This window comes from Cololabis saira, chromosome 11 (genome assembly GCF_033807715.1).
Source record: "Cololabis saira isolate AMF1-May2022 chromosome 11, fColSai1.1, whole genome shotgun sequence".
Lineage (NCBI taxonomy): Eukaryota > Metazoa > Chordata > Actinopteri > Beloniformes > Belonidae > Cololabis > Cololabis saira.
Window position 1 is genome coordinate 9,707,095 of NC_084597.1, and position 20,629 is coordinate 9,727,723.

The 20,629-nt window shown below is 37.2% G+C and overlaps 1 protein-coding gene across 1 annotated transcript in view; it reads left to right on the forward strand.

The window, feature by feature from the left end:
* The window catches only part of mtrex (Mtr4 exosome RNA helicase), a 26,724-nt gene continuing 6,095 nt past the window's right edge, over positions 1–20,629 (forward strand). Inside the window, exons 1-21 of the mRNA XM_061733672.1 lie at positions 1–111; positions 3,342–3,470; positions 4,169–4,235; positions 4,335–4,397; positions 4,585–4,697; positions 5,913–6,087; positions 6,184–6,274; positions 6,519–6,643; positions 6,818–6,916; positions 7,129–7,249; positions 7,350–7,481; positions 12,426–12,505; positions 12,801–12,911; positions 14,051–14,152; positions 14,913–15,038; positions 15,971–16,121; positions 16,227–16,399; positions 16,485–16,553; positions 16,631–16,756; positions 17,467–17,577; positions 17,669–17,857. Of these exons, the coding sequence (XP_061589656.1) occupies positions 11–111; positions 3,342–3,470; positions 4,169–4,235; positions 4,335–4,397; positions 4,585–4,697; positions 5,913–6,087; positions 6,184–6,274; positions 6,519–6,643; positions 6,818–6,916; positions 7,129–7,249; positions 7,350–7,481; positions 12,426–12,505; positions 12,801–12,911; positions 14,051–14,152; positions 14,913–15,038; positions 15,971–16,121; positions 16,227–16,399; positions 16,485–16,553; positions 16,631–16,756; positions 17,467–17,577; positions 17,669–17,857 (2,454 nt within the window). The 5' untranslated portion in view covers positions 1–10. The remainder of the gene's footprint in view (positions 112–3,341; positions 3,471–4,168; positions 4,236–4,334; positions 4,398–4,584; positions 4,698–5,912; positions 6,088–6,183; positions 6,275–6,518; positions 6,644–6,817; positions 6,917–7,128; positions 7,250–7,349; positions 7,482–12,425; positions 12,506–12,800; positions 12,912–14,050; positions 14,153–14,912; positions 15,039–15,970; positions 16,122–16,226; positions 16,400–16,484; positions 16,554–16,630; positions 16,757–17,466; positions 17,578–17,668; positions 17,858–20,629) is intronic.

The following is a 20,629-nucleotide window of genomic DNA, read 5'->3' on the forward strand; positions in this document are numbered from 1 at the left end:
CTCAACAAACATGGCGGACGCTTTTGGAGACGGTTTGTTCAGCGTGTTTGACGAAGAGCAACAAAGTGCTGCGATCAAGAAGGCGCCCGCAGGAGTCGACACAGAAACGAGGTACGTTAATGAAGCGGTGGATTAGGATACACATGTTTAAGTGAGTATGTGTTTTTTGTCTCAGTAGCCAGAACGTGGTAACCGGTAGTGGCAACGTGGGCTCGCACACCTGGCCAATGAGCTAGCTGGGTACTATTACTACTGATTAATTCACTTAAAACTATCCGCTTTCAGCGTGACTGTGGGACTTTTAACTGGTGGTACATCGGTACACCGGATTCCTGGCTGTCAATGAATCGGTTTCAGTAAATCAGCCTAGTGTTGGTTCATAAAGCACTTGAGTGGTTCAGGGCCAAATACTTTCAGACCTTTTGGTTGGTTTTAAAACAGCCAGATCCCTCAGGTGGTCAGGATCAGGTCTGTTTTAGGCAGAGGTGTCAAAAGTATTCACATTCATTACTCAGGTAGAAGTATAGATACTAGAGTTTAAAAATACTCCTGTAGAAGTTGAAGTATCAACTCAAGTTTTTTACTCAAGTAAAAGTATAAAAGTACTAGTTTCAAAACTACTTAAAGTATAAAAGTAAAAGTAATGTAAGGGGGGAAAAGCCATTAAGGACAAAAGCCATTGAAAATGAATGTATCTTAGTATAATGCAAATATATTAAAGAACCATATATGTGTACTATTGAGCATTAACATGTGTTTCAGAGAGCAGGAGATATGATGACTAGTTGCCTATAAGTATTGTAATGGTGCAAAAAGTCAAACTTCAGAGGCATGTTATCATTTATCCTAACCTTTATTGGAATGTACATCCAAGTTTAGTTGCAGGAATCTGAGGGAACGGATGTAAGAACAAAACTGGACAAGAACATCTGAAACAACCACAACCAAATTCACTCTATCCAGATGGAGCAATTTAACTGGGTAGTTTTTATTTAAAGGCCGAAATGAAATAGAGTAACAAGGCTGTTTTTAAAATGTAAGGAGTAAAAAGTACAGATAATTGCGTGAAAATGTAAGGAGTAAAAGTAAAAAGTCGTCTGAAAAATAATTACTCCAGTGAAGTATAGATAACCAAAATTTCTACTTAAGTAAGGTAACGAAGTATTTGTACTTGGTTACTTGACACCTCTGGTTTTAGGTATTTTAAACCTGCGTGCTCGTTGATGTGAGAAAGAAGACACTGAGTTAGAAATAAAGACAAACAACTTCTTTCAGTTTCAGTTTTTCTTTATTGGAGATTCAAAGTAAATTTACACACGGACCTTTTTTGTTCGGCAGAAAACACAGACTCATAGTTTTCTACTGACAAAAATGCAAAAATTAGATAAATTAATACAATATCATCAGCTAATATTTTAAATTCAGTATTTTAAACCTGCGTTTAGCTTAAGGTTTTTCTCCCACTAGGGGAGTTTTTCCCCTGCCATTGTTTATGTAATAATTGATTGTGGATTTATGTTCTGGGTCTCTGGAAAGATCCTAGAGACAACTTCTGTTGTAATAAACGCTATATAGATAAAACTGATACCTCCATATCATGCAGGCTTTGCCTGCGTAAGGGTGTGAGCCAGGCCATAACACCCAAATGACTTTTGAGCCTTTTTAATCTATCTCCCAGTTCTCTGCAACTCCTGCAGAGGCTAAAATAAATGTATTCCTAATACTAAGGTTCCATGTCTTTGCTCTCTTTTTTTCTAACTATTTATACCCTACCTGTCCTGTGACCCCAAAACGAAGATGAATTGTATCCCTAAGATTCAAGTCAGCAAAAAATAAAACACCTTTAATTGCAGTTGAGCCGGCTTTTCAGGAACTGTCATTACCTGAGCAGGAAATAGAAAGTAGATATTTCATTATATGAGAACCTGTGGCTGTTTTTGACATCATAAACTATACTTCTGCTATGTACTGATTTTTGCCAAAATGTAGTATGCCATATGCAAACGACAACAATTTCACAATCTTTAGTCTATGAAAAGTACGGAGATGGTGTGCTGCTTCATGGAAAATATTGAGTATGCAACTGATCGGTCTAACTTGTTTATTATATACCTTCAAAACAATACAAAGTGCAAGAAACTGGTGTAAAAACAACAAAGCTTTTGGTTTCAGTGGTGTCTCCGAAATGAAGAGCATGGCCAACAAGCTAACTTCACAACCATGATTGACGAGCAAGATAAATATTCCTTCTCCCACTTCCACACGATGCAGAATTATTTGAGGTGTTATAATATAGTACCCCCTAGGGCTGGGCGATATATCGAGATTTTAATATATATCGATATATTTTCAAACGCGATATGGTACGAGACAATATCGTTTATATCGAGGGGACTTTTTTTTAAATTTTTTTTTATGATTTTGATATAGCTTATTTTGGGACAAATTTACTTGAATGTTTTATTTGAGATTTGCACAAATGTTTTGTCATTTGCACAACTGTCAACCTCAGTGGAAAAGTCTGCCTGTTACTGTCTACATTGTATAAATTGCACAGGGTATTTTAATTTAATTGTTATGCAGGAAAGGGATATTTATTTTATTCAAGAAGCATTTTTATTCTATATATGCAGGCAGTTTATTTTTATTTCATTTGTTTTATACATTTTGATATTGTGCAGACCTCTGTTAATAAAGGTACCTGTGTGACATTTGGCACGAGGCTTTGTATTAAAACTGACTGTTTTTTTAAGGGTTTGCCTCAGAAAAAATGAAGCTAACAGAGATGCTATGCTATAATGCTTTGGGGGAAACCCCAATTATGTCACAGAAAAAATATCGATATATATCGAGTATCGCCATTCAGCTAGAAAATATCAAGATATGACTTTTGGTCCATATCGCCCAGCCCTAGTTTCAGTGGTGTCTCCGAAATGAAGAGCATGGCCAACAAGCTAACTTCACAACCATGATTGACGAGCAAGATAAATATTCCTTCTTCCACACGATGCAAAATGATTTGAGTTGTTATAATATAGTCCCCCCCCTCCCCCCCCCCCCAAAAAAAAAAGGGTTGGTAATTCAAATGTTAATTAAAAAGCTGAATGAAATCTTCCTCCTCCTGTTCTGCTCTCTGCAGCTCGCGTAGACCTGCAATGACATCTTCTGAATATTTTTTTATGATAAGTTCACTTGACTGAGACTCCACATTTCAAAACAAAGATGTTGCATCATTGACTAGGGCTGGTACACACTCTCCTATAATTTTTTACAGTTGCTATAGCTGCTTGCAACACTTTCAGTTAAATGTTGTTCATATGCTGTGATTTTCTGTCTTGAAGGAAAGTCGCTGGTAAAAATGACAAGAATGCAGAGTCACCTGTCCAAGTCAAGAGGGAGGCAGGTGGCGATGAAGAAGAGGTGGTTTTTCCAAAGAAACGTCGACATGAGACCCCCGCTACTGATCTAAAGTAAGACAAACTACATATTTGTGTTGCCTGAGGAGTAAATGATTCATACCCTTGTAATCTTGATTTTTATATATATTTGGCAGTTTACTGAGTACACTAGTTTAATTTAATTTCTGTTTCATGCTGCTTCACTGTCCTTCACAATGTGTTTAAACTCTTAATTTATTATTTAATTGTAGAGGTTTGTTTATTTGTTATTGTGACATTTTTTGAACCACAACAAATGGGAAATACCAAACTGCACTTTTACTGCTAATTGCACTATCCAAAATATGCAACCTATTGTGTAATAAATCAAACAGGAAAACTTATTCAGTTTTAAATTTTGATTATGAGTAATAAGAAGAACTAAATTTTAGAACTAAAATTTCTTCATAAAACAGTCTGTAAAAGTAATCTGTAATATAACTAGACTCCTCTGAAGTATATCATGTAGTCTAAACAGCTTTTTATTTTTCTACAGTTTGCTAATTTGTGTGTTTTTGTTGTGACCAAAGTATAAGAAAAATTTTTTGGGGGTATTTTAAGTTTAAAAAAGGTATTGAAAAGTGTCATTTCACATTTTCCCACAGCCCAAAGTGATATAACTGAATGTTCAAAAGCCAAATATATTCTCTCCAATTTTCTGAAAACATAATTTACATCAGATTTCAAGCCAATTTAGATGCTAATTTATGTTTTTCCTTTTGTATCTGCAGTCTTTCAGAATTTATACCCCAAGTGAGAGTGGAGCAGGTGGACACTGTGGAGGGATGCTCCCATGAGGTAAACTGAACAAACTTGATGTATTTGATGCAAAATTGTTCCTTATTTGAGCTCTTTGATGAAGCATTATATATTACAAATCATGTCTTTCTCTAACAGGTCGCTCTGCCTGCTGGTGAGGAGTTTAAACCGCTGAAGCCAAGAGTTGGGAAAGCAGCTAAGGTATAACGCACTGTTGATTTGAACTTTCCTCTTTTATAGCCAAGTAGTTTGTCTACTACAAAACTGACACATGGGTTTTAAAGTATTGAATTTTAATTTAATTATCAAGTGTTGGCAATAATGCATTTTTGTACAGTTTTTTTTTTTTTCAAGTACAGCATATTCATATGTCTTACTTTTCTTGCAGGACTACCCTTTTGTACTTGATCCTTTCCAGCGTGAGGCCATCTTATGCATTGAAAACAACCAATCTGTTCTTGTGTCTGCACACACCTCTGCTGGCAAGACTGTTTGTGCTGAGTAAGTATACTCAATAAAACAGGGGTGGTTACAGGAATCTGTTTTACTTGATTCCTACTCTTGTTTACCACTTGGACCTCCTTTACATCATTCAGTCTTTCACAACACACTTATACAGTCTTAGTGTACACACTTTTTAAGCATATGCACTCCTTTTTTTGTATAATACACATAGGGCCTGATTTACTAAAGGTTTGCGTGCATAAAAACGTGTGCAAACTTGACATCACCCGCAAACCAATGTGCAAGCTGATCTACTAACAGCGTGCAAAGAGGACTGCGCCTCTCAAATGAGCAAAACAGCACACGCTGTTCATTTAGTACTTTTGCCCTGATGAATAATCAATATGGGGCGTACCCGCCAGAAAGCGCTAAATACTGGGAGGGGAAAATGCAAATAGGTTCATTTACCACACGCAATGAGATTTACCAAGCCTGAAAGTTTTTGCGGGGATTGTGATTGCGTCTGTATTTAATACGTTCGAAAGGAAGGTGCTAATCTGCCCAGCATTACGCAGGGATGGCTGCTGTTATTGTGACAAGGAGGCGACATCGCCAAAATCAAAGAATACGCAGAGAGAGAGTCTTTATTCTGCTGTATGCTATTTTAAAAATGGTTGCACAAGTTTTATTAAAGGCTACTTTTTCTTTGGTTCTTCGCCTTATATCTTGCCACCTTCTTTTAACCTCATCTGCCGTTCTTTTTGTCTTACCAACTGCATTTATTCTATCGCAGGTTTTCTCCCATATTGCGTTTCTTTTGGTAATGTTTAAATTTCTTTGCTGTAGTTCATGAATGTGTTTATTTGCCTCTTCCACTAATATCTCTAACTCCAACTCGTCAAATTCCATTTTGCGCCTGCAACTATCCTGTTTCCATCCAGACTCTCCATGGCGCAAACCGTAAGACACGCAACACCTCATTTAAATACTGAGGTTTGCACCTGTTATCAATTGCGCACGCAATCTTAGTTGATCACCCGCAAAACACACAACAACAGCACGTGCAAACTCTTTCAGTGCACACGCAATTTAGTACTCTTTATTTAGGATCTTAGTAAATCAGGCCCATAGAATAGAACTACATTGTCATGCAGGGGATACTTTATCATATGTACTGGGGAATCAATGGATTAAACCTCTTAACTTAGTGAACTGAAGATGAAAGCTCTACCTCCTCATTCTTAGACTTGCCCCGTTTTGCTTTTCTTCTAGGTATGCTATAGCACTGGCTCTCAGAGAGAAGCAGAGAGTCATCTTCACCAGCCCCATCAAGGCCCTCTCCAACCAGAAGTACAGAGAGATGTATGAAGAGTTCCAGGATGTGGGACTGATGACTGGGGACGTCACCATCAACCCCACTGCCTCTTGCCTCGTCATGACAACAGAGGTGGGAGAGAGATCTATGTGGAGTAGCATTATCAAAGATGGTTTTGTGAAGTGTGTGGAGCTGGTTTGATTTGATTACCTTCCCCCCCACCCCCAGATCCTGAGAAGTATGCTGTACCGAGGCTCAGAAATCATGAGGGAAGTGGCGTGGGTCGTCTTTGATGAGATCCATTACATGAGAGATTCAGGTGAGTCTACAATAATGATAATAACATCAGACAGCTTGTTGTGTAACTCGTATCGAGTGTGGTTTGACCATTGAGTTAATGTAAGAATTGGCCCTATTTTTCTTTTTGAAGAGGTAGTTTGGTCTCATTAAAGTGTAGTTTTAAGAACTGCTTTAAATCTGGTGGTGGAACATTTGTGCATGAACATTTCAACTGTTTTTGTTTAAAAAAAGAAGAAAAAAAATCAGATTTCTATGTTTTTCAGAGCGAGGTGTGGTTTGGGAGGAGACCATCATTCTCCTTCCCGACAACGTTCATTACGTATTCCTTTCTGCCACCATCCCCAACGCCAAACAGTTTGCCGAGTGGATCTGTCATCTACATAAGCAGGTGGGATGTTTTTCATGAGCCATGTTTTTAAGGAGTTGGGAAACATGTTGGCATTTCCTTTTTTTCAATCGGTATTATTATTAAGTTATTTATTAATAATAAATTATTATTTACCCGGTTCCGGATAAGCGGTGGAAAATGGATGGATTATTAATAAAGTATGTTTGTCTGCAGCCATGCCATGTGGTCTACACAGAGTACCGTCCCACTCCGCTGCAACACTACATTTTTCCAGCAGGGGGCGATGGACTCCACTTGGTGGTTGATGAGAATGTAAGATTTGTCACCTTTACTCACTAGAAACTGTCAGAATTGATAAATGACATTGGTACAAACCCTGTTTTTAATGATAATTCTGTTTTTTTTTGGTAAAGATTAGCCAAAATTACTTTTTTTTTTTTTCTCTTTCTTAGTGGATCATCTTGAGTTAGTGGTTACACAATTCAAATGTTGTATTGTATATGGGTGTCTGTTGCTTTTCTCAGGGTGACTTCAGGGAAGACAATTTCAACACAGCCATGCAAGTGCTGCGAGATGTTAAGGATAGTGGCGGCAGCAGCCAGGGCGGCAGGTGGGACCCGAGGGGACGAAAAGGAGGCACTAGAGGTCTGTGTGCAACATCTTTTTTTTTTTTTTTTTTAAATCTGTTGATTTCTTTGAAAATCAGTAATTCATTGTAATGTTCATTTTGGTGTGTTTCTGATAGGTCCATCCAGTGTTTTCAAGATAGTGAAGATGATAATGGAGAGGAACTTCCAGCCTGTTATCATTTTCAGCTTTAGCAAAAAGGAGTGTGAGGCCTACGCACTGCAGGTGGCCAAACTGGACTTCCACGGTGGTATGGACTTTTATAGAAATTCTGCTTGCAGTTGTATTTTTCTGATCTGTTCTCTTGTAACATATTCTTGGCCCGTTGCTATTCTGACATAGGCGACTGGATATAAAGCAAATCTGGTCATCTAAGTATCTGTTTGATCATCCTAGGGCTGGGCGATATGGACCAAAAGTCATATCTCGATATTTTCTAGCTGAATGGCGATACTCGATATATATCGATATTTTTTCTGTGCCATAATTGGGGTTTCCCCCAAAGCATTATAGCATAGCATCTCTGTTAGCTTCATTTTTTTCTGAGGCAAACCCTTAAAAAACCATCAGTTTTAATACAAAGCCTCGTACCAAATGTCACACAGGTTCCTTTATTAACAGAGGTCTGCACAATATCAAAATGTATAAAACAAATGAAATAAAAATAAACTGCCTGCATATATAGAATAAAAATGCTTCTTGAATAAAATAAAACAAATATCCCTTTCCTGCATAACAATTAAATTAAAATACCCTGTGCAATTAATACAATGTAGACAGTAACAGGCAGACTTTTCCACTGAGGTTGACAGTTGTGCAAATAACAAAACATTTGTGCAAATCTCAAATAAAACATTCAAGTCAATTTGTCACAAAATAAGCTATATCAAAATCCTAAAAAAAAAAATAAAATAAAATGTATATATTTTTTTTAATAATCAATAAAAACGATATTGTCTCGTACCATATCGCGTTTGAAAATATATCGATATATATTAAAATCTCGATATATCGCCCAGCCCTAGATCATCCTGTAAACAACCGTTTGATTTGAATGGGTACATGTTATATTATTGGTTGGTTTAAGGCGGTGCACATATAGTAAATGGTTTATGTTCGACCCGTAAGCCAGTACCTGAAATGATGAGTGACATATATTTGGAATGAGAAGACTTATTTTTCTTTTTCTGGTAAGTTAGACTCTCTAAAACCTAGCATTGCCAGATTCAGAATAAACCAGATCACTGGCATTTGTGTTCTGCAATGCTTAAATGATTGTTGTGGAGTTGAATCAACCATCTATTACTAGACGATAATGCGTGAAAACATTGATTAGGGACTAAAACAACATGGATCAAAGGAGTTTTGAGTAACAACAAAATATATACATTTGCAGTGTAATGGGCATTACTAAAATCTATTTTAGCCCAACAAGATTTAAAAATGTCATTCCAATGAGTGATTTTAATAGGGTCCCTTCAGACAAACTGAGGTAATTTTAACTTTGTATGTACAAAAAAGTGTACAGTTGAGTTTACCATCAAGTACCGTAATAGACCTCATATTGATGTAACTTGGGAATATTCCTTTACAATTGTATCAGTGTAAAAACACAGAATTTAAATAGTTTTTAAACCTTTGATTCTTCACATCATTGGGGTTTTGTAACCTCTCAGTTCAGATGGCAAGTTTTCTTGCTGCCACATAGTAGTGATGGATTATGTAATAAGTGACTTCTTATTTGCTGAAATTGAATCACCTTTATTTGAGAAATCTTCTAATTGGGTGTAGTTATCACACTGTTCAACATTAAAAAGCAGCAGCAGGGTTCCAGTTTGTGAGCAGAGTATCTGGCTCAGAGATTTAATTACCTCAATTCTTTGTGACAAATTGCGGATACAATCAGTTTCGAAATTGAACTCCAACTTAAATGCTAAATTGTTGGCAGGCTGAGCAATGAAATGGTTTGTGTCTGTACAGTTGGACCTGTTTGGCCCAGTTAAGTGGAGGAGTTGCTTCATAAAGATGTGTTCTGGTTGGCGATGATATTGGCTCTTAGACACTTGTTTCTGGCTTTTATCAGTGAAGTAAAACATAGTCATGAATTCCTATTAAGAAACATTTTCCTTCCTCATCTTGCTTTGTTTTTCCTGGATGGATGACATAATGATGAATGAGGTTTATTTTAATTCTGATATCTTCCAGCACTAAAACGTATCACTATTGCCAAAAAAGACTCACGAAAGAATTCTGCCAAAGTTAATTCTCATTTCCAAGAATTTCCTGTTTTCTGAGAATATTCCTGTCATTTGTAAATGTTGTCAAACCACCCTATTAACATGAGTGTTGTCAAGAAAGAATGAGCTTTCATTGCTGCATGAAAAAATGGATGAAATTGGCATTTAAAAAATGATGCAGACCAAAATTAACTGTTTATACACTTATTGTAACCAGTTTGTGTCGTGGAGCCATGTGGCTCCCTGGGTTTATTTTATTTATTTTTTGCCTGACCAGCTGCTCTCAACCCCCCTACTTCTCCTCTGTGTTTGTACTCTTCTATTTACATATACATAATCTTTTTCCATCGCTTTGAATGCTCAAAACGCTACACTTCCCTGATGACACATACTTTCTGGGCAGTGTCAATGGAATGACAGGGTTGTGCCAGAGTCAGGGGACCAGTTGGTGCCAAAAACCAAACTTATTGACCGTATCAGACAAGTTGCAGAGGCATTTTATATGAAGACAGAGGTATGGACATGAATCTGACCTGTGATGCTGCAGCATTCAAGGAGATATCTTTTGGCAGCATTACAGATGCGTTTGGGGGGGGTTTCCTGCTGCTGGCTGCGTCTGAGGTAGATGAAGTGTGTTAGTTTAACAGAATCCTCCAATATCAAATATTTCAGCAGTTGATAACCAGATCCAAAGAGGATGGATCTCCTTGATTTTGTTATTTTTTTCTGGTCGTTCATTCACAGCTGGGTATTTGTGTAACTGGTGGAAGTGAAAATTGGTAATACAGTATAGGGCTGGGTATCGATTCAAATGTCAAAATCCGATTCTTAATATTCAGAATCGATTATAATGATCCGATTCGATATTGATTTGGCTTAGTGTTATTTAAAATGTTTTTTGAGCTGTTGCCTGAATTATATGACTGTAAAATAACTAGTGAAATACTAATTTCACAATAATTATTGTGAAATAAATAACTCAAACAGGCCTTTCAATATCCATTTAAAGTGCAAAAAAGAAAGAAATTGCAACAGTTCATGCAGTAAACAAATCATTTTAGCTTATCTAATTCATTCTGTCACCACGCACACATATTGCCATGAAGCACCTGGCATTTTTCAGAAGTGTCATGACAAACTGTGTGTCCGACTACTGGGATTAAAGTTAACCTGGCGAAAATTATGAAAAAAAAAAAAATCGATCTTTAGACATAAGAATCGATTTTTAGGAATTAATATGAGAATCGATTTAGAATCGGAAAATCGTTTTTCACATTTCACGCCCCATTCACACAGTCGGTACCTTTTTCTCGATATAACCTTTTCTCCACCCCGCTTTACTGGAAATGGATAGGTGTAACGTTTTGTTCTGTGTCTTCGCTGCTTTGGGAGGTAGTAACAGTACCATAATGAGAATGAATTGAGTGAGTAGGTTTTCCAGAAAGGCGTAACGGTGTGAGGATGCCTGCAAAGCGGATGAAATCAGTCTTACCACAGGTTCAGGTCAAACCATGGCAGTCCAACCGTGGTCTTGAGGCAAAAAAAAACAAAACACTGGATGGGTTTTCAACTCTGGTGATTGGAGAGACAGAAGGCAGCTGTACAGGCTGTGAGTTTGTCACTAAATTTTGGGCACTGGCCACTAAGGGACCGCTTCTGCCATGCTTGGAAATCAGCTGAAGCCAAACGAGCATCCCTCTTCCAGCTGTGTAATGTTGCAAACTTTAGCAGCAGTGGGGAAGCTGAGGTTAACACAGCTGTTTGTGTTTTTTTGTTTTTTTTCTTCTCTTTTCTAATGCCGTGTTTTATTCAGCATTGACTGAATAAAGCAGTCAGTGACCAGATGCAACAGAGACTTGTTGCTGACTCTGGATGCAAAGTAGAGGAAAGGCACTGTCTTTAGATTGCAGAGCGTCATACTTTTCTGTGAAAGCAGACTCTGGGGAAGAAATGTAATTATTATTATTGCGCCTTACTGAGCTTACTGTGAATGCACAACGGGAGACGGTACTTGATTAAACGATAGAATAATCGGCCAAAATATTCGATAGCTGCAGCTAGGGATGGCGATATGGACCAAAAGTCATATCTCGATATTTTCTAGCCAAATGGCGATATTCGATATATATCGATATTTTTTTTTGCCATAATTGGGGTTTCCCCCAAAGCAATATAGCATAGCATCTCTGTTAGCTTCATTTTTTTCTGAGGCAAATCCTTAAAAAAACAGACAAATGTCACACAGGTGCCTTTTATTAACAGAGGTTTGCACAATATCAAAATGTATAAAACAAATGAAATAAAAATAAACTGCCTGCATATACAGAATAAAAATGCTTCTTGAATAAAATAAAACAAATATCCCTTTCCTGCATAACAATTAAATTAAAATACACTTTGTAATTAATACAATGTAGACAGTAACAGGCAGACTTTTCCACTGAGGTTGACAGTTGTGCAAATAACAAAACATTTGTGCAAATCTCAAATAAAACATTCAAGTAAATTTTTCACAAAATAAGCTATATCAAAATCATAAAAAAAAAAAAAATATATATATATATATATATATTTTTTTTTTTAAATCGATATAAACTATATTGTCTCCTACCATATCGCGTTTGTAATAAAATCATGAACAAAATCAAAATTCTATGTTGAACAATACTGATTTATTTATTTTTTTTCCCCAGAGTATTATGGTTAGAAAATCAGAAAAAAGATCTATGGACAACAAACTTTCCGAACTCATTTGCAGTCCAAGTTCCCCTGCAGGGAAAACCACCGTTAGTTCCACATGAAAAACATGCCAAGTGAAATTGAATTGACATTTAGAAATTACGCAAAATTTGACAAGGATGAGGATGTCAAAAGAAATACCTGCGTGCTAATATTTGGAGAGTTGTCTGAGCAGCCATCGAAGGATGTTAATAAATCCACAACCTGTTTTGTTCCAGAGGAAGAGAAACGTCTGGTGGAAGAGGTTTTCAACAATGCAGTGGACTGTCTTTCAGATGAGGACAAGAAGCTGCCTCAGGTGAACAGGACTTGAGTGCACCACATGCTCCAGTGTCATTTTTATCACAAGCCGTGTTTTCTTTTTTTCCTCTTTAACCTCCTAGTTTTTAAATTCAATGTTTTGCACCCTGTAAAAGCTCAAAAATAGTTTGCTCCATTCAATTTTCCTACCGTATCCAACACTTGTCCACTACAAGTTGCAGTTACACTCGATACTTCTCCAGTTTGACGGACTGTGATCATGTTAGAAAAACTGTTTGGATTCAAAGCATCACTAAGTCATTTAACAGTGATTATTGTGTGATGTCTTGCAGGTTGAGCATGTGCTGCCACTGTTGAAGAGGGGAATTGGAATCCATCATGGAGGCCTCCTGCCCATCCTGAAAGAGACTATGGAGATCCTTTTCTCTGAAGGCCTGATCAAGGTACGTTCAACTCCGCAACGTGTTGCTCTTCTAAAAGCACTGGATAAAAAGTTGGTCTATCTCAGCAGGACTTTGTCCATTTTATGAAAAAAATTAATAAAAATTGAGACACAGGATGACTTTAATGATGGGGAACTTTTGTGTATTCACTTACAGTGACACAAGCACCTTAGTTGCTTGTCAGTCATAATAACCTTTTTTAGGGTGATTAATTAAATACCGTATTTTCTGGACTATAAGCTGCTACTTTTTTCATAGGTTTTGAACCATGCGGCTTATACAAAGGTGCAGCTATTATGTGGATTTTTCTTCCAACGCTCTGGGCGCTCTAACCGGAATTAGAACCAAAACTAAGACAAATTAAATGCGAAAAAGAATACGCTACTTCTTTAGCAGATAGAAGTAGGTAGAAGCAGATTTCAAATAGATAAATAGATAAATAAATACCGGTTATTTTATCTTGGTTCTGTCGCGTTTTAATCAGCAAAGTTGCTGCCGTGTTAAAAGACACTGTTAGGAAGGATCTATTTAGGTACAAACATGTACCGGTACATCATTTACAGTTCGAAATGGTTCTGTACATGTAGTAAATATCTAATCTAACATAAATATCTGTGGCTTGCATATCTTTTTAAATAGAGCAGATGCGGCTTGTGTATCTTTTTTAATTATTTTTTTAAAATAGAGCGGATGCGGCTTATAGTCCAGAAAATATGGTACTTAAAGTTTGAACATAAGTGGAGAATATTATAGGACCCTTTTTACTTTGTAACTTTTATTTTTTTTAATTTTCATAGTATGTATGTGTACTGAAGTTACCAAAGATGGTTACTTGTCCAGTAAAGGGTTAACAAGTTATGTAACAAAGAAGTTTTATTTCAGGTACAGTTCTTTGCTACTATAAGACAAAGTCAATTGTCACCCAAAAAAATCAACTGAGCTGTGCGTTGAAACATCTTGAATGCCATTCAAATGCTAATTTAATGTCAAGGATACACATAATGTGTTTTCGTGAGAGACCAAATGTTTATTTTGGTTCAAGGAGAGAACTCTACAGGGCAGCTTTGAAAGTAATTAGAAAATTACTCTGTCCGCGTATTGACATAAGATTTTGCTCATGCCTTTTCTTGTCATTGTAGGCCTTGTTTGCCACCGAGACATTTGCCATGGGGATCAACATGCCAGCTCGCACCGTGCTCTTCACCAGTGCACGCAAGTTTGATGGGAAGAGTCACCGCTTTGTAAGAAAACTCACAGCTAAACTCACTTTATTGTTGCACATTGCCCTGTCGAGAAGACATTTGCTGATCTGCAGTTGCAGGAAGATGTGTTGTCACGGTGTAGCTTATGTAAACCAGGTTTTCCTCTTTTGAAAATTTAAACATCCAGGAAAAAAAAGGTTAGTTTCTGCACTATCAATAAGAAGTAGGTAAATAGTGAATATTTGCATAAACTCTCCTATAAACGCCACACTAAACTCTGTTTAGTGTGGAATTGGAGAGCTGCTCTGACGCCTTAATATGGTTTTCCAAGCACTGCAGCTCGCATCGCCACATAAACAGCCACGTATTGTTTATAAGAGCTGTGTGTGAAGCTGCCGTCACGCACACATTAAGGATTGAGGAGAATGAGAGGGAGAGGAAAACAGCTCTCCAAGAAGTTCATCAGAAACATCTGGAACCTCCGATGGTGCCAAAGCTCCACGCAGGCACTTGCACATCAAAACACTCTACTCCCATTCCTCAAGCGCTCTGTGTTTCAAATCAAGATCTGGTGCCATGACATATCTGAAATGAATATCAAGTTATGTCAACACAAAATTATCTTATCTACTTCTCTGTTCAGAAAAAGAAAAATCTGAGTTTTGTTTTTGGGGATGCGGTGCGTGGATGAATAGTTGCTGTTGCTCCAGATATTTGAGTCATTATTGTCTTTGGTTTATTGGTTGTGAAACAGTTATGTCTTTGGCAAGCAAACAAATACACTTTCCTCACCATCTAGATCACATCAGGTGAGTACATTCAGATGTCTGGGCGTGCTGGAAGAAGAGGAATGGATGAGCGGGGAATTGTTATTTTCATGGTGGATGAGAAGATGAATCCAGCTGTGGGCAAAGAGCTACTGAAGGTAGTTTGAGTGACTGCTACAATGTGTCAATCTCTCTCTGTAAACGTCTTCACCGTGGTGTACTCTGTGCTGCAAAAGCTTTCATATGTGTTGCTAGTTCTCTGTATTCTTGCTGAGGATCAATCAGGCCATTTAATGCCCTGATTAGGAAAAAATGTTTTTCAAACTTTTAAGTTGGGGAAAATTACATCAACTAGGGCTGGGCGATATGGACCAAAAGTCATAGCTCGATATTTTCTAGCTAAATGGCGATACTCGATATATATCGATATTTTTTCTGTGCCATAATTGGGGTTTCCCCCAAAGCATTATAGCATAGCATCTCTGTTAGCTTCATTTTTTCTGAGGCAAACCCTTAAAAAAACAGTCAGTTTTAATACAAAGCCTCGTGCCAAATGTCACACAGGAACCTTTATTAACAGAGGTCTGCGCAATATCAAAATGTATAAAACAAATGAAATAAAAATAAACTGCCTGCATATATAGAATAAAAATGCTTCTTGAATAAAATAAAACAAATATCCCTTTCCTGCATAACAATTAAATTAAAATACACTGTGCAATTAATACAATGTAGACAGTAACAGGCAGACTTTTCCACTGAGGTTGACAGTTGTGCAAATCTCAAATAAAACATTCAAGTCAATTTGTCACAAAATAAGCTATATCAAAATCATAAAAAAATAAAAAAAAAATCTTTCAAAAACAATAAATCTTTAAAAAAAAAAATCGATATAAACAATATTGTCTCGTACCATATCGCGTTTGAAAATATATCGATATATATTAAAATCTCGATATATCGCCCAGCCCTAACATCAACCTATATTAATTGAGAGATCATACATTCTTGCCACTTTTTGTAAAATGTTAATTTAAAAGCATATGATTAATAACTGCTGTATTTGTTTTGTAATTGTTGCACTGTGCAGGGCACAGCAGACCCTTTGAACAGTGCTTTCCATCTGACCTACAACATGGTGCTCAATCTGCTGCGTGTGGAGGAGATCAATCCAGAATACATGCTGGAGAAATCCTTCTACCAGTTCCAGCACTACAGGGCGTTACCCGGTGTAGTAGAGAGTAAGCACTTGTATTCATTACTTCTGCGCATGCCTGGCATGGTTATTTTAGATGTTGTGAATTCTTAGGTTGAAATTAAATGAAATTGTTGATTATTTTGTGCAGAAATTAAGAAATATGAGGAGCAGTACCAGACCATTGAAATTCCTAATGAGGAGAGCGCGATCACTTACTTTAAGATCAGGCAGCAGTTGGCCAAACTGGGTAAAGAGATACAAGAGTTCATCCACAAACCCAAATACTGCCTGCCCTTCCTGCAGCCGGGGCGACTTGTCCAGGTACGTCATTTGTGACTCAGTCTGTGGAACATTTTAAATATTTACATGTTGCCTAATGACAAAACTGTTTGTTTTGACGCTGCAGGTGAAAAATGAAGATACTGACTTTGGCTGGGGAGTTGTTATAAACTTTTTCAAGAAAACTAATGTGAAGGTAAGATAATGTAATCTCGTTAAGTGTACACAAACAGACACACTGTCCCTGTGATTAATTAGCTTTTCCCTGCTTAGGCCACCACAGAGTCAGAGCCACTGTATGTGGTGGATGTTTTGCTCTGTTGTAGTAAAGACAGCCTAAAACACTCTGCAACTGAAGCTGCAAAACCTGCTGGACCAGGGGAGACCGGAGAAATGCAGGTTGGTGGAACCAAAGCAAAATATGTGCTTTATGGCCATAAGATTGTTTAACAGAAATCAAACTATAATCACCATGATTGTGGTTAGGGCTGTTCGATTTTGCCCAAAAATAAAATCTCGATTTTTATTTTTCTCTCAAAATCCGATTTACAATTATTATGTGAATTGACAAAAGGCAAAGAAATGATTTCAAATATGCTGTTTTTTTATTGAACATTTGCCCCATTGGGCTTTAAGTGCAAACTTTGCTCTTATTAAACCAAAAATGAATGAATAAAGTGCAAAACTCTGTAAAATAAGTTGAAAAAAAGTTTTAAAAAATATAATAAAATATAAAGTTTTATCTCTGAAAAAAAAAATCAGCAAATCAGCACTTGCGAACATACAGTAAGTTATATTTCCAATTAAATTAAAACAAGACATTTTCTAATTAAACTAAACTGGGTCTTTGCATGCTAAATAATAATGCAACCCATGAAGGAGGTAGAGGTGTGTAATGTCAGTCATTACATTTGCCGATGGGGCACTTGTCGCAGGTATTGAGAGGTATTTCCATCAATCATTAATATGTATGCAGACAAGGTAAAAAAAAAAGTGAAAAATCGATTTGACGAGTTTCACGTTTTAACATTGTTCTAATTACATAATCGCGATTACGATTTAAAATCGATTAATCGAACAGCCCTAATTGTGGTCTTTTTTCTGTCCAGGTGGTTCCAGTGATGCTCCATCTTCTCACCTCCATGAGCTCAGTTCGTCTTTACATCCCTAAAGACCTGAGAACGTTTGATAACAGACAGCTCATGCTCAAGTCTATACAGGTACGAAGAGAAGCCTGCTAGACACAAAGATGTTAAAACTCTAAATACAAATCCTCAGAAAAAGAAATGTCTCTGCCCCCCCGCCCCCCAGGAGGTGCAGAAGCGTTTTCCAGATGGCGTTCCTTTACTTGACCCAATAGATGACATGGGCATCAAAGACCCTGCTCTGAAGAAGGTCATTCAGAAGGTGGAGGCCTTTGAGCATCGCATGTACACCCACACCCTGCACAGTGACCCCAACCTGGAATCCGTCTATTCTCTTTGCGAGAAGAAAGCAACTGTGAGTAACCTTATGTTTTGTCCCGTTTGTTAGTAATTTGTCAAAGCTTGGCAACCTGTTAAATGTCAGTCCTTTCTCTTAATTGTGTGTTTATTATTACAGTTGGCTGTTTTAATAGTTTAATCCTTCCTCTTTCCTTTCATATGAGGAAGTTTTGTTAGGGAACAATAAGTGGTCCTGTACAAGTAAAAACACAGGAACAAAGAAAATATGCTCTGTGGATCTGCAGTCATGGATCAAGTTAGGGCTGGGCAATTTTGGACAAAAATAAAATCCTGATTTTTTTTTTTTTTTTTTTTTTTTTTTTTTTTTTTTTTTCCCTCTGAAAACCCGATTTTCGATTTCGATTTTTTTTGGTAAAACTACAAAAGACAATGGAATAAATTGTTTCAAACATTTTATCTTTATTTTTAAAGAAAAATAGCAAACAAATTTCCCTATTGGGAATGAAGTGCAATTGAAAGATACTGTAAATCCTCCTTGAGTTTAGTAAAGTGACAACATTTACAATTTTCTTGACCAAACAAAGATGATTAGACGAGCTCTGTCTGTAATGCAGCCAGCTGCAAAAAAGGAAAATCGATTTTCCTTTTTTTAACATTGATTGTGAGTAATAAATCCGATTTTAGATTTAAAATCGATTAATTGCACAGCCCTAGATCAAATAGCAGAAAATGACCTTGTTGGATGACAAACTGAGCATCTTTTATTTCATTTTTTTTTTTAAAGGAACCATTTTGTAATTCATCATTTCACACTCGCGAGGGATGTTACATCAGTGAGTCAGCTCAGAGGAAAATGATCCAGCCTCTCTTATCGCATTTATTATACTGTGGAAGTGTATAGCACAAAGCTGTAACAAAGGGACACTTTTTAACTGACCATCATGAAAAGACGTTTCAAGCTATGATGGAAAAGTGCGTTTATGTACTGTAAACGTGCGGTATTTTGGTCAAAACATTGTTGTTGGCACTTCATGAAGACCTCGGGTATTGGATGTGTGGTGTAGGACAACAGATAAATGATGCACACGCTGTGATAGACACTAATCCTGTAGTAACCAGAAGCCGCTCCCTGCCTGGTGTTGAGAAATGCATATTCACTGGGTCTGCTATCAGATGTTTTCTCACACATACGCAGCATTTCTACTACATGCGTGCTTCGAAGAACTGTCTGCGGTTCTGACAGGTCCAGCTGTGCATGGAGCTCAATGATCAGTAGCTTCAGACAAGCTGTTTACACTTTTGTACTTGAGCTTCGAAGCACCAACACAAAATTTATGCTCACCACTTAAACTCACTTGAACACTACGCATTCCTACGTTTTCCATCTCAACTGCATTGCATAATTATACATGCAATTTACAGAAATGGCAATTTTGAGGGATCTAGCTATGGGATTTCTGTATTAAGAAAAATGTGTAAAATTAAAAGATTTACATTTTTCTGGCAGTTATTTGCACTTTCCAGCTATTTAGTTAGTATGGACTTGTAACGTACAGATTATTAAAGATTTGCTTATATGGGTTTTGTTGCATAGCATGCAATACAAATACTCAATAAAATGTCAATATAGCATGCAAAAAATGTAAAAATATGCTTAGGTGCACTTGTTCTATGGTAGGTAATAAAGGGTTAAGCAAAGAAAATCACCTGGATTAAGGTTTTTTTGTCTTCTTTCATTGTATCCATTCTTTAAAAAGCAGTTTAGTGTTTCTTTAAATTCTCTATAATTTTTCATTTGAACACTTTCGTTGGAAATCCACCCATCAATTTAACAACTCTTAAACAGGACAAATGCTGTCATAGTTCTTATGTTTATTTTCTTTACTTACGTGACCCATGAAAATGGTAAAAGATAACTTTCTAATCCTTGTTGCATGTTACTGCCCTTTACTATGGCAACAGTGACTACGTTTTACATGCAGTCAAAATTCGGGTTATTGCTAATATTCCGGTTACTGAAACAATCGGAATAATCTGTTTCCATGCGTGAGCAAACAGGGTTATCCCTGTATACATGGTGATTAATCATTCGGGATATCGGGATCAAACCAGCGATGCGCGGAGAACGTGATGACGCAATTAGCGTCATTTCCGCTTCTTCTTCCTGTATCCAAATTCAAAACAAATGCTGCTTCGGGCAACTTTTCGCTCACTTTCTTGTAAATCTCGCTATTCCGGTACTTTCTACCGTCTACAAATGCCAAAATGTTCATATCCTTCATTACATTTATGAAGTGATTAGTCTCCTCCTCACTCCAAAAGTGTGGCGTGGTCTTGTGTTTCTCCATGTTTATAAGAACTTCCTGGACTCAAAAGACCAGGATTCCTTGCGAACAGAGCATGAGCAGAAAACAAATTCCTGTTCCGTTTGATCGGGATATCCTGTTTGACGTTTACATGACTGAATATTGGGGTTTTAAAAGGAGTAACCCAGGGATCATATTCGGGTTTTAAAAAACCGGATTATGAGCAAATTTCGGGTTATTCAAAGGGGTTATTGGTGTTTACATGGCCGTGCAAATCCGGGTTATTGCCAATATTTGGGTTTTAAAAGTGTTATTGAGTGAATGTAAACACAGTCAGTGTTGCAGTGTAGTTACAGGAGGATCCACATCGTCTCTTGTAGGGTTGTTGCATCAGATATACATTCTCAATCACAAACTGACCTACAAGCTCGTACAGAGCACCGCTTGCTCCCTTCAAGGTATACGATTAAAATCAGACCCAGACCCAGGACATGTTGGAATGATTGTGTCCTGGCTGGGCT